Source organism: Electrophorus electricus, chromosome 14 (genome assembly GCF_013358815.1).
Source record: "Electrophorus electricus isolate fEleEle1 chromosome 14, fEleEle1.pri, whole genome shotgun sequence".
NCBI classification, from domain to species: domain Eukaryota; kingdom Metazoa; phylum Chordata; class Actinopteri; order Gymnotiformes; family Gymnotidae; genus Electrophorus; species Electrophorus electricus.
In genome coordinates, this window is record NC_049548.1 from 7,794,811 (window position 1) to 7,814,092 (window position 19,282).

Consider the following 19,282-nt stretch of genomic DNA (forward strand, 5'->3'; position numbering starts at 1 on the left):
ACAGAGTGCAAGGAAGAAAAGCACAAAATCAGCTTAATGTAAATGTACTAGATACAGCCAGCAGTGGAGAGATATGGTGTGTGGGCGGGTGTGGGCGTGTATGTGTGTGTGTGTGTGTGTGTGTGTGTGTGTGTGTGTGAGAGAGAGATTCAGCTCTATAGCCAAGCTCTGTGCTGACTTTGCACCTCTGTAAGGAAAATTGATTTTGCCAGGCCAGAGAAGGGTACTTAGACGAGTGGAAAAGAGGGTTGGGATAAATGGGGCTGGGTGCAGAGGGTGGAGGTCGAGGGAGCTGGAGGCGCTTCGGCACACCCTGTTGCTTACGTGGGGAATGCATACACCTGCCCGAGTGAGCCTCTTCATTCACATTTTAGAAAACCCCCTCTCTAAGCTGTTCAGGTAGAAAAGCTTCGACTTTTAGGAGTGCCGTTATGTCTTATCCTGTTCTTGTAGCACAGGCAGAAGTGTGCAGGCCTAAAGGGGGGTCATCTTTTGGGAGGAGCTGTTTTCATTTTAGGTACATTATCAGGGCTCTCCCACTCACTTATCTTAGAGCAGTGCTATCACAGGCATACATTTGCAGTCAGTTAGAGACAGCCTGTGCTCCCTTCCCCACAGCCAGTGCAGTTCAGCATTCAGGTTCACACTCATTTTCCCTGCTAGAGTGTTCTGTTGGTTCTGGAAAGAGGAACCAGGAAACCTTCCAGCTCCTTCTAAACACATGAACGTTTGCCATGACCACCTCCGTGTTTCTTTATGTCTGACAGCTCTTATGCTACATTTGTGAATGTATTTCCATATTTGCACATCCGCTCTCCTCCATGCTGACAAGTAGTCATGGAGGTTGAATCTTATTTTCCAGACTTCACATCATAAGGCAGGCAAAGGACATTCCGTCGCCACCTCCCCTCTCTCGGTGTCTCTCTGTATGTCTCTCTGTATGTCTCTCTGTCCCTCTCTCTCTGCTGATGGGTAGGAATCTGACTCTTTAGGCTTGATTTATGCTGCTAGCATTAGCGGCTCTGTTCAGCCAGCACTTACCTTAACGAATGGGAACTCATTAGGCAAGGCTACCCTCTTCTAATAGAATGGCATGTCACACTGAGCCAAGCCCACTCGCTTCCACGCACACAAACACATGCACATTCACACACACTGCTAATTAAGGTCGTCTGGCTGGCTACAGAAAATCGATCCTACTTACCCTTATCTCACGTCCCTGCAGGTGTACAGTGCCGAGATGGAGGTCACTTAGTTCTCCTTTCATATTAAAAACAGAAAAGAGACATTTAGTGGAGACAGCAGAGATCGGATGTGCAATGATTATAATGTTTAACACTGGTTTGAGTAATGGCTGTTAGAAACTACTACTTATAGCCTGTTTATGAAGTGGGTATTTATGAATCAGGACTGACTCAGGGGCAGAGTAGTGAGAATGTGGAAGCCACGAATGTGGAAGACAAGTGCGCAAGCCTTTTTAGTGCCGCACACAGGGAGTCCTGTACACAGCAGCAGGCTCTGCACTTGAGATGCCTGTGCTGGATGTGGGCTCAGTCTCACATGTATAAATATGCAGTATAATCATGATGGATGCTACTCCTTGATCAGCCCCTGCAAGATTCGACAACCTGGTTCTTTGTTAAGGAAAATAACTCATTAGAGAAATCAGGTGATGCTGGACAACACTGAAACAAACAAAGACACTGCAGGCCAAGGGGAGTAAGCTGAGCCACTGGGCTGGTGTACTTCAGTGCTCCAGTTAGCTGATAATGGGTGAAAAGTCTGCATTCTCTTTATGGAGAGAAAGTGAATAATGTATGGAGATGCTCTTCAGTATAAGTAAGAACATTTTCCCGTCCAAATAATGAAGAATTTATTTGACAGCTGTGCTTTACTGAATATGTGGATGGTCTTTTGCTACCAATAAGGAAAAGCCAAAGCCTTTTATATTTTCTAGTGTTATCAAAATTGTCTGAATTGTACAATTAGTGGAAGTATTTGCAGTAGTTTTAGTGTACTTTTGTTTACATTTATGGCATTTAGCAGACACTCTCATCCAGAGCAAATTCCAAAAGTGCTGAGTCATTTACTCATAGAATACATCCTAGCCTGTTTTGTCCCATTTTCATGATGATATTTTGAGTCACTTTCAGTATGTCGCACTTCGTTTTTGGAACCATGATGTTTTCACTTTGAGCCAGTCACCATGTCCTGCTGAATTATAATGCGTGCTGCATAGCATTACGATATCATTCCATCAGGACAATCAAACGTCTCTGTGTGGATTAAACTAAGAGACTTGCGGTAAGAGACTTTGCTGCTGGTGTCCCACTGTGCTGATGGGCAGGTTGCCACAGCAGACCTGCCCCAGTGTCTGGCTGACTGATTGAATGGTGGGTTGCCTGTCCAGCTCGTCCTCTGTCTCTGCTCCGTTTGTTCATTGATAAACTCAGTCAGGCAATGCTCCTCTGCCCCCTGCCAGTGAGAGAAATGACTCCTTTTCTCTCCTGCTCTTTCTCTTTATTCTTTTAATAAACTGCTTCCCCACCCAACCCCACCCAAGGGGCCCTCTTTCTGGCTGACCACAAGGGGGCGCAGACTGGATGAGTTCACCGTTGCAACGTTGTCATTTCCCTCCCCTTCACTCCTTTATCTAACCATAGCATCTGTTCCCATTCTTTTACTCCACCTTACCTCATGTGTGTCCCTATGGCCTTCGCTGCAGCGCTCATATAGACACCTCTCTCTAAACAACCTCTCTCTCTGTGCAGTGAGCAACTACAGCCATGGACTGGAAGGCCAGTCGGACTCTGATGATGAAGATAAGCTTCACATCGTAGAGGAAGAGGGAACCCTCATAGATGGAGCTGACGGTGACAGCATTGCCCACGACGATGACCACAATGGCCCTGAGGACAGATGGGATGAAGGTAGTAACTGGTTACATTTTTAGAGAAGAGGACCAGTAGTTATGTCAAACAGAACATCATGAGTGCTGCCTTCTGAAGATTAAGTACTGTTGGAGTTTGCATATAAAATAATGCTGCAAAACCTGAGCCAAGTCGAGGCTGGCAGTTAGGAGAGATTGCAGGGTAAAACACTGCAGGGTGGTGCTCGGGCATTAGCTGTGGGTTTCAGTCCAAGTGTTTTAGCTGACGCACCTGAAGCCTGGCTTAGATTAGCAGGGAGCAGATAGATGGGCCAGGGTGGAATGCTTGTGATTAGGACGGCTGTGGAGGAGATAGAAGCCCTGATATCCAGATAGTGAGTTCCTGCTGGGAAGTGGAAGAGTGTTTTCAGCTGATGTGTGTGCGCGCTCTGCATGAGTGGGTATTGGATATTAAAGCCTGGTAGCAGCACACAGACACCATGGTAGATAATATACTGACATTAAAACCACTGCTACAACAGCAACTGCCTAGTCTCATATACTCCTTCCCTCATACACCCACACCCACATAAACACACGCGTAAAGAGGTGTTGGCAGAGTGAGGGCTCTTTGAGTACAATGCTGTAGTATTTCAGAAGTATTCACTGAATACAAGTTTATTGAAGCAGTGTATTCTGTCGTGGGAGGATCAGAAAAGAGGAATGCCTTTAGTTTCGTTTGAGCTCTTCATGTAATAAACACTTGAGAGATGACTGGCTTATCTGCTTTTCTCTTTACGACAACAAGCAAATAATCATCATCACATCACATCATGTCATATATCATTGTAATCATAGTCATAGAAATGTCAGTCTTTTTGAATTTCTGTTATGTTTACTTTAAGATCAGTGTTCTTCCTTCTTCCTCTTCCTTACTCCGGTGACTACGGAAGAGATATAGGAGATATTAGGTGTGTCACTGAGAGAAATTGGCCTGTCCACATATAATGTGTGCTGTACTTTGCTTCCAGATTTCACATTCTAGATATATACAGCCATCTGCCTACACTTCCCATAATTCACAGCCCTTCAGGCTATAAAGTAGTCACTAGCAGTATGAGGTCTACAATATCAGCTCAGCCCTGTTTTACCCCATTCATCTCTGATTTCAGGCTCGCCCTTCATCCTCTGACTGTTCCTGAAGCCTTTTAGCCTCTTTCTGTCTTTCTACTTCACACCACCACCTACCACAGATACAGACAGACTGACTCTCTGTGGTCTACATGTTTGTTTTAAAGCCTTGTTTTTTCTTCCTCCATTACACCTCTACTTTGTCTTCTCAGTTAGACAGAGACTCGCTCTCCCTCTCAATCTTCATGATTAGAAGCCATCGCTAGCCCCGTGCACAGTGTTGCCTCTCATTTTCTGTGGAATGAAAATGCACCGTTCCCTTTCACAGCGGAGCAGTGGGGCCATTACACCGGCAGAGTTGGAACTGCGCAGGACCTGGGCTAGTTCATCTGTTACCCAGTCTAGAACCCAGCCTCCTGGCCCTGCACGGGCACTAGCAGTGCACCCGCTAGGCTTCTTTGGAAAAGGGCTAAAGTCACTGGCGACTCAAGGACCCAAAGAAGGTGGCTTTGTTCCAGGCTTGCAAAACACTTGAAATGGAAAAATGAAGAGGGAGGAGAATCCATCCCTTAGGGTTCTTTCCTACTTGGCTTTTAAATGTTGTTCCCTACCGTGTTTGCAAAGATTTTACAAATGTTTCACAATTTATAAATGGGATATATTCTGCAGCCCACTTGGCAAGATGCTCCCTAGCTAGGTTGGACAACTTCCACATATCTCAAACCATCACATCTCAAAACCCCTGATACCCCAAACACACACACAGCATGGACCGCAGCTTGTACTTTGTTTGATATTTGTGTGCTCTTTATAGCTGATCAGGGCCCCAAGAAAGAATAAAATACAGTAGGCTTTTAGAACAATAGAAAATAAATCATGTGAAAGCACCCTACATGCCTCAGCCTGGTCCAGGCCTCTTTTTGGTTTTTCTTTTCCAGCACACTGGGTTTGGGTGTGTGTGTCATTTTCTTCTTTATGTATGATCATGCAAACCTTTTCATTTGGGCCAGTGAGAGGTAGAGCGCCTCCTCACCATCTGAACTGGACAAAGTGGCACCCTTTTAAAACCTGTCTAATTCAAACCAGGTGCTTTCAGTGTAACGAGTTCAGTTTACTGAGTGAAGTAACTAGCTGCCTGTACCAAAAAGGTGGGCTGTTTATCAACCTGGAGATAAATTTGTAAACACCAGGGCCTTTAAAAAAATAAATACATATTTCAAAAATACATTTTCAGTAAATGTGCACTTGCTCCATAAAAATACTTATCATCACAAAGTGCAAGTAAAAAGGAAAGTAATATTGCTAACCAGCTTGAAGAGTTACCCACCCATTTCATTTCCTCTATGAGATGTTTCAGTGAAGAAACATTGTAATGCGATCAGCCTGTTTCTTGACACAATATACAGTAAGTAGTGTAAGCAGTTGAGTCACAGGGAACTTCCACTAGAACCAAAAAGTGAAGGCAGCTAATTATTTGAAACTGAGTGCATAAAGTATATTGAATAGTCATTTTAGGATGTATGATGCAAACATACCCTAAATCCAGAAGATGACAATATATTACTGGGCAGGCCTCTATGAAATTACTTAGAGTATTTGATATATAGCACTTACAAGTGCTGTCAAACAGCCCTTTTTCTATTCTAAATGTACATGAAAGGAATCAAACAGGCCCCTGTGATTAATTTCACAAGACTCTCTCATATACACACACACACCCTTTACAATAGTTTCTGTGAATAAAACAAAACAAAAACCAGATGATTTTATCAGAAAGCCCCATTGCAACATTTCAGTGACTTCTCTTCTACACTACCAGTTGGAAGAGATACCCAGTGCTAAACATCGTTGAAACCTCTGTGTACTTTCCACACACACTAGGGTTCTAAACATGGGCAAGGACCACACTGATGTGATGACTCACCCAAACATCCTCACATCCTATCGAGCGAACCACCACTCATGCACTTTATCTGATCTTCCACCGCGCGGTGTGTTTAGGTACTGGAGGAAGTGTATTTGTATGCTGCTTCAAACCGCATTACACTAACCGCATGCTGTAGCACTCCTTGGTATTGCTTTTTGTGCAGTGCAAGGTACAGGCTGGCTAGAGTTATGTGTTTCTTCCTATCAGATTTTGCATAGTGTAGCATGCAGGGCTTCTAGGCATTGTCCCTGAGCTCTGCAGGGAAGAGAAGGCTATAGATGATGGAAGTAGGAACTGGACAATGGGACTGAGGATTAGAGAGAGGAGTGCCAACAGCTGCTATACTCCATGTTCTCCATCGTAAGCTTTTTAAAGGAAGGAATATAATCTTCCTACTCCTTCTTAAGGGGTTCATTCCTCTCTCTCTGGCCCTGCTACTGACGTGCGATCTCCGCAGCGACTACCAAGCAATGATGTCATTGTAAAAGTGTGCTGTCATAAGCCTTTATTACAGGAGAAAAGGGCTCTGGGGAAGGGAAGCTTTTTGCTTGAACCTTGATTCTCTGTTCCTACTCAAGCGATAATCCCACACATCAGTTTAAATTGGGATTTAGGCTTTTCATATACTTTTGGCTGTGAGTTTATCCCATGATAGCAACGAAGTGACTGGTTACTTGATTAAGGATCGTCATGTCTGTCAGGTGCATATGGAAAAGGATTTAGTAGAAATGGCTCGATTGCTGTTGCCCTCATCTTTTTCATGCTGTTTATCTGTATCTTATTGAATTAAAAATGTGTATTTTGTGTTGTCTACAAATCCACATTTGCAAGCTGTAATTCTTTCCAGGGCTGGCCACATTTTTTTTCTCTCTCTGATACATTTTCACACTCGCTGTTTTCATTAGGTTTACTGCCCACCCCTCAGCATACCTACATCCCTTTAAATGGTCCTGGCATACACAGATGTCCTCAGGTGTTCCAAACGTTGTGAATTATGAGCCAATGCCATTAGTTGTAATGTCTGACAGCGTGGACTGGTTTGGAGTGTGCACGCGTCAAAGAGTAGCATACTTGGGCAGAGCTGCATGTGTGTAGCCTCCGGCATCCCTTTTCCCAAAGCCTTCATTCCTTCATTTGCCCTCGTTAGCTGAGCCGATCGTTAGAAAGCGATAAAGGAGCAGAATACAGTGCCCCAGTTAAGCGCTTCGTTTTACAGAAGGTTTAGCACAGTTTGTGCATTAAGGAATATTGAGAAATCAAGACTGAATTACTTATTCTGGATTGATTTGTTTGCCTTGGAAGTAGGCTAAATATGCGTTTGAGATTTAGTTGCTTTTTTGTACACTGCCTGTGAGAAGAGGGATATTTTATAATTATCATTTTACCATTATGTGCACCTAAAGCTTCTGTAAAGTGAGCCTTCCGCTGTCTCCCTCTGTAAAACCTTGGTCCAGTTTAATGTATTGCTTTGCTTTTTGATGGAGACATTGTCTCTCACTATATTTTTACCTTGTCCTTAGACAGTGCGTCTATGATATCAGCCTTGCACAGTATTCCAGAATGTGCCTAGGTGGTGGTGTTCAGTGCAGAGCCCTGAAGCTAAGGTATACATCACTTCAAGGCCCACAGTGTTTACGAAGATCAGTCCCTGTTAGGGCAAGAGAGCCTACAAGTGGATAGTAGTGGTGTCCAGGGTTGGATTGACAGTCTGTACACACTGGGCCAGTTAGGCTTGCATTAAATATCAGTACCAGTGGTGAATCATCACTGGAAGTTATTCTTAGTCTAGTTTTAGGATTAATCTGTGTCTAGGAAACTGGTCTCCTGTATCTTAAAAGCTCTCACTACACCATTGACCAGTTTCCCAGACTCATAGTAAGTTTAAAGATAAATTATTTTTAGTTTTCCAATGATTCACCATTAGCCCTTCAGATGCATCCAAGAGTAGACTTAATCTGTGTATGGGAAACTAAGAGTGTTAATGATGTGCACCTGAGTAATTAGAAAACCTGTAATGTCTGATTTCCTGCATTGTGTGTGAGGAACAGAAAATACTAAGGATCAGATGGATAACATGTAGGCAGAAGGCCCCTCTTATACTCAGAGGGGTTATTCTGCACCTAAGCAAGAGCCTTATTTCAGCTATAGCACTTACATAGCAAAACTGAAAACCAAAACGTTGCTTGAGTGGCTGATATATGACACCACTGAACCTTGTGTAAAATCTGCCGACATGTCAGTAGGGGAACAGATAGTGAGAAACAGGATGCACTCACTGAGACCTCATAAGAGCCTGGACAGCCCTGGTATGCTGTAAGAGCTGATTATGTGCAGGTATTTATTCTAGCGCAACAAACCACCACGTGAATTCACTAATGAAACCCCACCCCAAACGAGGAAGGAAAACTAATTAATGAAATCAGGTGGTGTGGTGGTCAAGACCAGCACTTGTGAAGCCCTCACATCTGTGGCAGAGCTCACAACATGGAGAACTGAGGTTATGCAGAGCTCAGTTCCCGACCTAATGTAACACACTGTCCTCTCACAGCCTCACGGAGATATTTATTAGCTGGAGCAGCTATAGATTAGGATTGGCATTAATATACCAAGATTTACAGTGGAGAGTTTTTGAGATGGTGTCAAAGAGTCTTTGTAGAACATCCAAATCATATTGGATGTTGGTCTCCCCGATCAGCATCAACCTGGGTGACCTGATGCTGATGTGGTCCAGAGGGTTCATAAGTTCTATAAGACCCTAATGTACCCAAATTGTATGCTCACCTATATAGACTTACACTTATCACACTGTTTTCAATTTTTCCTAACAGTGAAGAACCTCTCTAGACAAAATCACTTTCAAGGGCACAATATATTTAATGTGCCTGTGTGTGTTGCAGTGAAAGAGGAGTGTGTGTCAGAAGAGGATGAGAGGAGTAGGCATGATCTAGTAAAGGAGATACTTCAGCAGGGAGACACTGCAGTCATCTTCCCAGAGGCTCCAGAGGATGAACCACGACAGGGCACACCAGAGACCAGTGGCCATGAAGAGAATGGTACACACTCTCTCTCTCTCTCTCATATATACACACACACACACACACACACACACACACGGTCTATTTCAAATTCATGGTCACGATGAAGCAAAAGCTTCACACGCCGGTACACACCACACTCGTGGGTGAACACGCATTTCGCCTTTGATGACATTTCCACCTCTGCTCACCTGTTTGAACAGAAACTGAACAGACCGCACCTGAGCAAATGCCTCATACCTCAGAGACTCTCTCATATCCCTGTGCGTGGGTGTGTGTCACCTGGCCAGAGTAAGAGTTTAATACATTACCTGTTAACAGGTAATATGTTACCTGTTTGAAAGTCGGACACAGGAATATGTGCAGGGAAACATTAGCCGTGTGTATACCCAGTTTTTTCTCTAGTTTAAGGGCCAAATAAATGTGATTAGGACGGCAGTTCACTTTCATTTAAGGAGCAGCAATGCATAACCATACTAAAATGAAAGTTAGTCTCATATAATACTATTACAGTCCACATTTGTGTTGGTCAGACATGAATAACAAGAGATGTAATAACAAGAGATGTAATATATACGCAGTGTATTATAATGTATTGACTTGGTGAATATCTCATGTAATCCTCATTAATGTATAATAAGATGGGGCTCACCACTGCAAATCTCTATGACAGTCCCCAAGAATCTAATACTGTAGCTTCATGCGTGTCTTATTAATGAATCCTGTCTTCTCTGGGCTGTCATTCATTTTCACCCTTGCAAGAGCTCATTTTTGCCAGGCTAAAGAGTGCTTTTCTTTCCTACTCACCGGTCAACCTCATAATTACATTCACATTACATTCATTGTGGTGTTTTTGATTAGCAAGTTGCAACCCCCCCCCACCCCCCCCACGAAATTTCCCTTCTCCTGACCCTTCTCTTTATGCTGTAGGTGAAGTGAAGAAGCTCTATGTTATTATGCGTGACTGAAGTTCACATATTTTTGACTTGCACTCCAGAAACCAGAACAATAACAGACCAACACACAAACGCACTTAATACACTCACCCATGCTCACATACATCGACATATATGTTCATTCGGTTTCTTATTTTTTTCTAGGTGCTTAACCACATTTATATACGTGTTACCACATTATGCACATTTGAATTACGATGCTGAATATTTTATGTTGTCATCATAATTAGTGTCTTCACGAGCTTATCATTGCTTTCACTGGCCCTCTGTGATTGGTTGTGTCTTTTACTCTGCTCTTCTCTGTATCTCAAAAACACATCTGATGTGAAAGTGCATTTTGTTATTGTGTGTGCATTTGTGACAGAGACAGATTTGTAAACACACACAAAAAGTCATTATGCTCATATCTTTGTCCTTGCATTTACCTCTCTTGCTCTTTTCATTATTCTCCCTCTCTCTCTCCCCTCCCCCCTCTCTCTCCCTCTCCCTCTCTCCACCCCTCCCCCTCTCTCTCTGTCCGCCTGACACCCCCCCCATTCACCCCCCGCTCTGTCACAGGCACGCCGGACGCGTTCTCTCAACTGCTCACCTGTCCGTATTGCTCCCGTGGCTACAAGCGCTACACATCTCTAAAGGAGCACATCAAGTACAGGCACGAGAAGAGTGAGGACAACTTCAGCTGCTCCATGTGCAGCTACACCTTCGCCTACCGCACACAGCTTGACCGCCACATGACCGCACACAAAGCAGGCAGAGAGCAGGTACCTTGCACGACTAGCTGGGGCCACACACCGGTGCTCATCCTCTCAGATTTAACACCATATGTGCTTTGTGCCACCTCCTGTGGGTTCTGCAAGAATGTGATATCCTAGCATTCTAATGACTTTATTTCCTAACATTTACCATTTGTCATTTTTACTCATTTTATTATGGATGTGATATACATATAATGATAATCATGATGATAAAATAACAGCATAGTTGATATTTTCCACCTCTTTTGATTGTTTGCCCCTGTTTGTTTTAGCGGCATGTAAGCCAAACGGGGGGAGGAGGAAACCGCAAGTTTAAGTGCACTGAATGTGGCAAAGCCTTCAAATACAAACACCACCTGAAAGAGCACCTGCGCATCCATAGTGGTGAGTGTGTGTGTGTAACTGTGTTAGTAATAAGGTAAGTTAGCGTTAGTGTGCTCCATGAAAGACCTACTTACGAAGTCTCTGAATAGTCCTCTAAATTAGGAAACATAATTGTGTTTGTATTTGCTTTGGACGGTGCAGCTAAAGGAAAGTGATTATACAGCATTTATTTCTGAAAATAGCAATCAGGTGCACATGGCGCATTTGGAATATCTCTGATTTACTTTTATTCAAAATTCCTAGATATCAAAGTTTATTTTAATGAGCCATCATGCTTTTCAGATGTTGGGGGTGAAATGTGTGTGCTTTTCTTTACATAAGTTTAGAAACAGTACATACTTGTAACCATTTGCTAAAATGACAATTATTTTACCTTCCATTAGAATTCAATTCATGTAATTACATATCATTTTATTTGATTTTAAATAAAGGATCAGAAGATTTTTTTTAAAAAATAAATAAATAACATTTTAACCTTCTTGTGTGAACAGTCCCAGTGTGTAATGGTTTTTATAAGGAGTGTTTCTCTGTGCTGTACATGCAGGAGAGAAACCATATGAATGTTCCAACTGCAAGAAGCGTTTTTCCCACTCTGGCTCCTACAGTTCCCACATCAGTAGTAAGAAATGCATCAGTCTCATCGCTGTGAATGGCCGGTCACGACCCTCCCCGGCCACAGGGGGCGCCAAGACCCCTCAGTGCCCTTCGCCATCCCTGCCCTCCTCGCCCGCCAGGGCCCGGACCCAGCACCGGGAAAAACTGGACCACAGCAAACCCCTGCAGGATCAGCTCCCACTCACACAGATCAAGTCTGAGCCACTGGACTACGAGTACAAGCCTGTGGTGGTGGCGGCCCAAACTGCTGGAGGAGTTAACGGCGTTTTCCAGGGAAGAGCGACGGCTCCTCTTCAGGGGGCAGTGCAAGCTGTGGTCCTTCCCACTGTGGGCTTGGTCTCCCCGATCAGCATCAACCTGGGTGACCTGCAGAACATGCTGAAGGTGGCAGTGGATGGGAACATGATCAGACACGTGCTGGAGAACACCCAGACCAAGGGCCAGCCCACAGGCACAGCTGTCACAGGAACCAACAGAGTGGCCATCGCACAGGCCCCTCAGCAGGTCATCCAAGCCATCAGTCTTCCCATTGTAGACCAGGATGGGACCACAAAGATCATCATCAACTACAGTCTGGACGCAGCCCAAGCACAGGCCACCCTACACAGCATGAAGAAGGAGCCCGCGGAGCAGAACATGGATGCCTGCAAGGCTGAGAAACTGCCCGAGGACCTTACGGTCAAAAGTAAGGTAAGCCGGGACAAAACCACCATCACTGTGGATGAGGAAATGCAGCGGGAGAAGGACAATGCAACACCCAGACACTGTGGCAAGGAGGGGCAGCGGGTCAATGGCACTCACCCAGAAGAGGAGTCAGAAGTAGACGTTAAACTGTGTCCTGGTCAACCTCCTCTGAAGAACCTGCTGTCCCTGCTTAAGGCTTACTTCGCCCTAAACGCAGAGCCCACCAAGGAGGAGCTGGCCAAGATCTCAGAGTCGGTCAGCCTGCCAACCGATGTGGTCCGGAAATGGTTTGAGAAGATGCAATCTGGGCAAATTTCTGTGGACACCTCACCACAGAAGGAGCAGACCACTGGGACAGAAGGTGATGGGACCCAGGAGGAAACTCTCAAATCGACCCCAGAGCAGGACGAGGACAGGAGCCCAGAGGAGGAGAAGGAGGAGGAGCTCTGTAGTCCAGTAGAGGCCACTACAGCTTGTGTCAACGGGACAGAGAGCGGGCCAGCATCCCCCTCACCACTAAACCTGTCCGTTGACGGGCCCGTGCCAGCCCACACCACAGAGGAGGGCGATGGACCTCTGGACCTGTCCCTACCGAAATCAGCGGGCACTGCCAATGCAGCCAGTGCCCATGCTAACACTGTTTACTTGGCTCAGGACGAGCCACTGAACTTGACTTGCACAAAGAAGGAAGTGCTCAACAATGCAAGCCCCAATGCTGCCATCTATGCCAGCCAAACAAGTGCCAATCCCATAAACATCATGACCACTCAACTGCCCACGCTGGTGGCGATCACAGAGCAGGGCCAAGGGCAGTGTCTGCGTGCCCTCACCACCACTAAACAGACCATCCTGATCCCACAGCTGGCCTACACCTACACCACTACAGCCTCCAGTCCAGCAGGGGGTGACTCAAACCAGAAGACCATACTTCAAGTCAATGGCATCAAGGTAAAGGCCATTTAATGTTTTTTATATTTATTTATTTATTATATACACACACACACACACACACACGCGCACACATACACAGCAAGTGAAATAAGTCTTGAACATGTCACCAATTTTCTAAGTAAATATATTTCTAAAGGTGCTATTGACATGAAATTCTCACCAGATGTCGGTAACAACCCACCCAATCCACACATGCAATTCACACATGCAAAGAAATCAAACCATAGATGTCCATAAATTAAATTATGTGTAATAATGAGAAATGACACAGGGAAAAAGTATTGAACACATGAAGAAAGAGAGGTCCAAAAAGCCATGGAAAGTCATGACACCATCTGAAATATATCAGTAATTAGAAAGCAATCCTGCCACTTAGTGCAAATTAATATCAGCTGGTTCAACTGATGGCCTATAAAAATGTGTCTCATTAGCAAGGTGCCACACAAGAAACATCTCATGATGGGTAAAACATGTGAGCTCTCTCAAGACCTTCACAACCTTATTGTTGCAAAGCATACTGATGGCATTGGTTACAGAAGAATTTCTAAACTACTGAAGGTTCCAGTGAGCACTTTTGGGACCATAATCCAGAAGTGGAAAGAACATCATTTCACTATAAACTGGCCACCACCAGGTGCTCCCTACAAGATTTCAGACAGGAGTGAAAAGAATTATCAGAAGAGTTGTCCAAGAGACAAGGACCACCTGTGGAGAGCTACAAAAGACCTGGAAATCAGCAGGTACAATTGTTTCAAAGAAAACAAAACACTCAACCTCCATGGCCTGTATGCACACTCACCACGCAAGACTCTATTGCTGAAGAAAAAGCATGTTGAAGCGTGTTTAAAGTTTGCTGAACAACATTTAGACAAGCCTGTGAAATATTGGGAGAATATAGTTTGGTCAGATGAGACCAAAATTGAATTCTTTGGATGCCATAATACACACCATGTTTGGAGATCAAAAGGCACTGCATATCACCCCAAAAACACCATACCAACAGTGAAGTTTGGAGGTGGGAACATCATGGTGTGGGGCTGTTTTTCAGCATACGGCACTGGCACGCTTCATATAATTGAAGGAAGGATGAATGGACAAATGTATCGAGACATTTCTTAATAAAAATATACTGCCATCTACCAGGATGATGAAGACGAAATGAGGGTGGACATTTCAACAAGAAAATGATCCCAAACACATAGCCAAGGAAACTCTCAACTGGTTTCAGAGAACGAAAATAAAGTTGCTAGAATGACCCAGCCAATCACCTGTCCTGAATCCAATTGAAAATCTATGCAAGGAACTAAAGCTCAGAGTTCATAGAAGAAGCCCACAGAAGCTTCAGGATTTGAAGAGTGTTTGTGTGGACGAATGGGCCAAAATCACACCTGAGCAATTCATGCAACTAGTTTCTCCATACAGGAGGTGTCTTGAAGCTGCCATCACCAACAAAGGCTTTTGCATTAAGTATTAAATAAGTTTCAGTAAGCGTGTTTAATACTTTTTCCCTGTATAATTTCTCATTATTACACAATTTATGGACATCTATGGTTTGATTTCTTTGCATGTGTGGATTGGGTGGGTTGTTACCGACATCTGGTGAGAATTTCATGTCAATAGCACCTTTAGAAATATATTTACTTAGAAAATTGGTGACATGTTCAACACTTGTTTCGCCCACTCTCTGTGTGTGTGTGTGTGTGTGTGTGTGTGTGTGTGTGTGTGTGTGTGTAAAAATGAATTGAAAATTGCCTTCCTCTGTGTGTGTATGTATGTAGGAGGAAAAGCAGGATACCAGTTCAGAGCTGACCTCAGTGTTGGAGGAGCAGACAGACTCAGATTCTGGGCCAGTCAGGAAGAAGATGAAAAAGACAGAAAATGGCTTATATGCTTGTGACCTGTGTGACAAAATCTTCCAAAAGAGTAGCTCTCTGCTTCGACATAAATATGAACACACGGGTATGTTACATACATACATACATATATATATATATATATATATATACACACACACACACACACACACACACACACACACACACACACACACACACACTCCCTTGTCAATTCATTCCCTCACCAGTTAGCTATTGAGTCTCCACAGACTAATGAAGCAAAATGAATTTGAAGGGGAAATTATGACTGAACACTTCAAGCTTCAACATTATTACCTATTGCACACTTAACATGGTGGAATTCACAGCTCCAAACACAGCAACATGGGCTTGAGGGTGTGGTTTTTTTTCCCTGTCGCTTGCAGGCCAAAAGCATTAGTTTTTAACATGGAACCCAGGATGTTACATCACAACTCTGTTAGTAATTTGTCTCTCTCTCTCCAAGTTACTGGGAGCATATGATCTTAGCCAAGCCAAAAGCCACTCACCTCTCTCTCTCTCTCTCTCTCTCTCTCTGTGTTCAGATACTCAGCCAAAAGCTAGCAGCCTACATCCAAATGACATCACTGGGCCTTGAACCGTGAGCTTGTGCTCACTTTTCCTCCCCTCCAAAGCCACAGTTTAGAAAAGCTTTCTCTCCAGCCCACAGTGGAGCTGGGCTGTCTCACTCTCTGTTGCTTGTTCTGATTCATTGTTTGGTTTTATTATCCATGGATACATGGTGACATGTAATGCTTAATCCTTTGAAGCTTGGCATGTGCAGGCTGGGAAAGGGAAGCTTATGAGGTACTGTGCAGATTAATACAGAGGTATTTGTCACAGAGGCGCTCCATAAGCTGAGCTGTGTATGGTGGCTTTTAAACTGCTTGTGTAACGAGCTCTGAAAATCTAATTTTTCTCTCTCTCTCTCTCTCTCTCTCTCTCTCTCTCTCACACACACACACACACACACACACACACACACACACACACACACACACACACACACACACACACACACACACACACACACACACACACACTGCTCCGTATCTTTCGGGGATATAAGGGGATAATCCTGTGATAATTACTCAACACAAAAAATGATAAAGGGGGAAAGAAAATGTACTGTACTAGTAGACAGAGAGAGCGAGAGAGAGAGCACACAATGGTTGACATTTCATATCAAACTGAAATAAAAGCATGCTATAATTTTCTCCTGACCCACAGGTAAGAGGCCTCATGAATGTGGAATCTGCAGCAAAGCTTTCAAACACAAGCACCACCTGATTGAGCACTTGCGCCTGCACTCTGGAGAGAAGCCATACCAGTGTGACAAGTGCGGCAAGCGCTTCTCCCACTCAGGCTCCTACTCCCAGCACATGAACCACCGCTACTCCTACTGCAAGAGGGAGGTCCATGGCCAGGGCCCAGCCCAGGGGACCGAGGAGGACGACAACCCCAGTGAGGGGCAGCCTCAGAGGGGCAGCACAGCCCCCTCGCCCCCCTCCCAGCTGGACTCGGACGAGCGGGGAAGCAGCGCCAGGGAGGACGAAGAGAGCGAGGAGGAAGACGAGGCAGGATCGGGGAGTGTGTTGGACGAGGACGAGATCCAGGTGGTGAGGATTGGAGATGAAGGAGGGGATGAAGACGAGGAGATGGTGGAGCAGGAGCAGATGGAGGAGGAGGAGGAGGAGGAGGCAGCAGCTAGAGAGATGGCACAATGGGAAGAGGAGGAGAGAGGGGAGGAAGCGCAGGTGGAAACACTAGAGGAAGGACAGCAGGGAGAGGGAGATGCAGTTGTAGTGATGCAGGAGGGCGAGGAAGAGCGGGAGACTGAAAGAGCTGAGGAGGAGGAGGAGGAGGAGGAAGAGGAGGCGATGGACACAGAGGAGAAAGCGGTGCAGCCAGGAAACACCAGAGACGAGAAAGGAGGACGGGAGGATGCAGAGAACACGAAAGGTGCCGACGCAAATGAAGGAGATGCAGCCAGTGAAAACGGAGTTGCAGAATGAAGAGAAAGGGGTGCCTGGGCTTTTGGTGCCCTCATCCTCTGCTACAAATAAAAAGGTTTCACAAAAGTTACTAATATAAAGGAACCAAGCCTGCAGATGGTGCTTTGGTTTCCAGAGGTCGAGGAGGAGCGCAAGAGCACGCGAGAAAGAGAGCGTGAGAATGCACGTGAGGACGAGCATGAGAGCACGCGTGAGGGTGAGCGTGAGGGCATCAGCACTGCGTTTGAGCCCACTACTGTGTATAAAACCCCCTGGTGTGCCTGATAATGAAAAAATAGTTGCTTTTCCATGTCAAGGACAATTTTCAGTGTTTATGAATATGGTTTGTATAAATACAAAGTTTAACAACACCAACAAAACAAAAAAAAATTGATGCATATACAGACTGAAAGATAGACATGTTTTAGCTAATAATCTTTTATTACTAAAACACCTTGGGTCAATTTCTTTTTATCAGTGTTACTAATTTTTTGTCACTCTTGTTTAATCCTTAAAAAGCTGTACAGTTGGGAGAGAAATTTCTATACATTTTTATTGCCAATGAACAAAACTCAGTATTTTATTGCATTTGAAGGAAGAATCCTGTGCACTACCATACTCCCAGTTTACTGATGGAACACCTCTGTGGGCCTTGCGTTGTTTAATGTCTACCTTTCAGTATTAGCACTCTATAGCTAACCCCTATGCCATGCTAGCCCCTGCTAGCTCCATATTTATCTGGTCTGTGAGCCTTAAATGTAAAAACAAAAAAAAAAAAATAAGGAGGAAGAAGCAAGGTTTACACGGGTCTGGTGGGGTGATGGGCTGGTAATGACCATCTCAAATCCAAATTAAACATTTTGAGAGCCAAGATTTCTGAGCAATCTCTGTCATTATGTGGGGTTTGTATTTGGATTGTTGAAGATTTCACAGGCAAGAGTCCACAGTCCCTGACATCCCACAACCCCTCCCCCCCCTTATGCAAAATCCTGCATGTTGTAAGTGCCATTCGACAGAGCTGTTGCGGTTCTATGACACTGTTGCTAGGCAGCATGTTCACATGGGGGGCTCACGCTGTCTTTAATGTGGTAGCAAATCTTTGACCCCCAAACCTGAACCACTAGTCCTGACCAAAAGGACAAGACTGCCTCTTTTATGAACAAATTAATACATTCTAAGAAAAATGTATCAGGAAAAGCAATCAGAGAACAAAAAAGAAAGTAGTCTTTCAAGCCTTGGAGGGCTCATCTTTTCTCCCGTTTGGTGCACTTCTGTATTGGATTAGTTGCACATCTGCTTTTTCTTCAGGTAACAAACAAATATGAAATCCCAATTCCCATTTGCCTGTAGACTTAGTTTCTATTTTCATAACAGTCAGTATTAATTTGTCATTTCTGTTTGTTGGTTTGTTTGTGTTTTTCAGTGAACATTGTGTAAGGTTTGTTTGCAGTATTATTCCTCACCCCCTTCACCAGTATAACTTTACTTGTTTAGTTTTAGATACCTTTTATATTTATGTGTCTTATTTTTATATTTTTCTTTGTCGTTATTTATTACACAATGTAGTGTACAATATTGTAGTTTGTATTAATACAATAATATATTTTAGTATGAAGAATAATTTCAAAGAAAAATGAATACAAAGCTTGGGAAGAAACTAGCATTTCAAAGTGTTTTAAAACAGAAAGAGTATTATTTTCAAATTTTCAATTATTTGAATAAAGAAAAAAACACCCAGTACTATCAGAACTCTCTCACGATGCCCATTCTCATGTCATTGTCTCTTTCCCCACTAGACTTTGAAGCTACTGAACATTGATAAACTAATCGTATGCTATACACGCATGAGTCTTTGCTGTTATATTGAAAGATTGTCTTTAACCATGAAACTGTGCTGCCCTTTTTACAAAGCCAAAATCTTGATGACTTTGTTTTATTTGTGCCAATGTTGTTTCTTTGTTTGTCTGCGTCAAGGCCACAACTTGTTTTATATGTTTTAATTTGTTGGTTAAATTTTTTATAGATAGTTATTTTTGTTTGTTTGTTTATTGGTTTGTTTTTTATGACTCCCCATCTCACAATAAAATACATCAAGAATTCAACATCA

At 43.9% G+C, this 19,282-nt stretch overlaps 1 protein-coding gene across 2 annotated transcripts in view; it reads left to right on the forward strand.

Moving 5' to 3' along the window:
- zeb1b (zinc finger E-box binding homeobox 1b) overlaps positions 1–19,282 on the forward strand; it is a 49,874-nt gene extending 30,592 nt beyond the window's left edge. For both annotated transcript variants that reach the window (XM_035533345.1, XM_035533346.1), the window contains 7 exons: positions 2,772–2,930; positions 8,825–8,980; positions 10,477–10,679; positions 10,946–11,057; positions 11,602–13,304; positions 15,086–15,266; positions 16,412–19,282. In XM_035533345.1, coding sequence (XP_035389238.1) covers positions 2,772–2,930; positions 8,825–8,980; positions 10,477–10,679; positions 10,946–11,057; positions 11,602–13,304; positions 15,086–15,266; positions 16,412–17,196 — 3,299 coding nt within the window. In that variant the 3' untranslated portion in view covers positions 17,197–19,282. The remainder of the gene's footprint in view (positions 1–2,771; positions 2,931–8,824; positions 8,981–10,476; positions 10,680–10,945; positions 11,058–11,601; positions 13,305–15,085; positions 15,267–16,411) is intronic.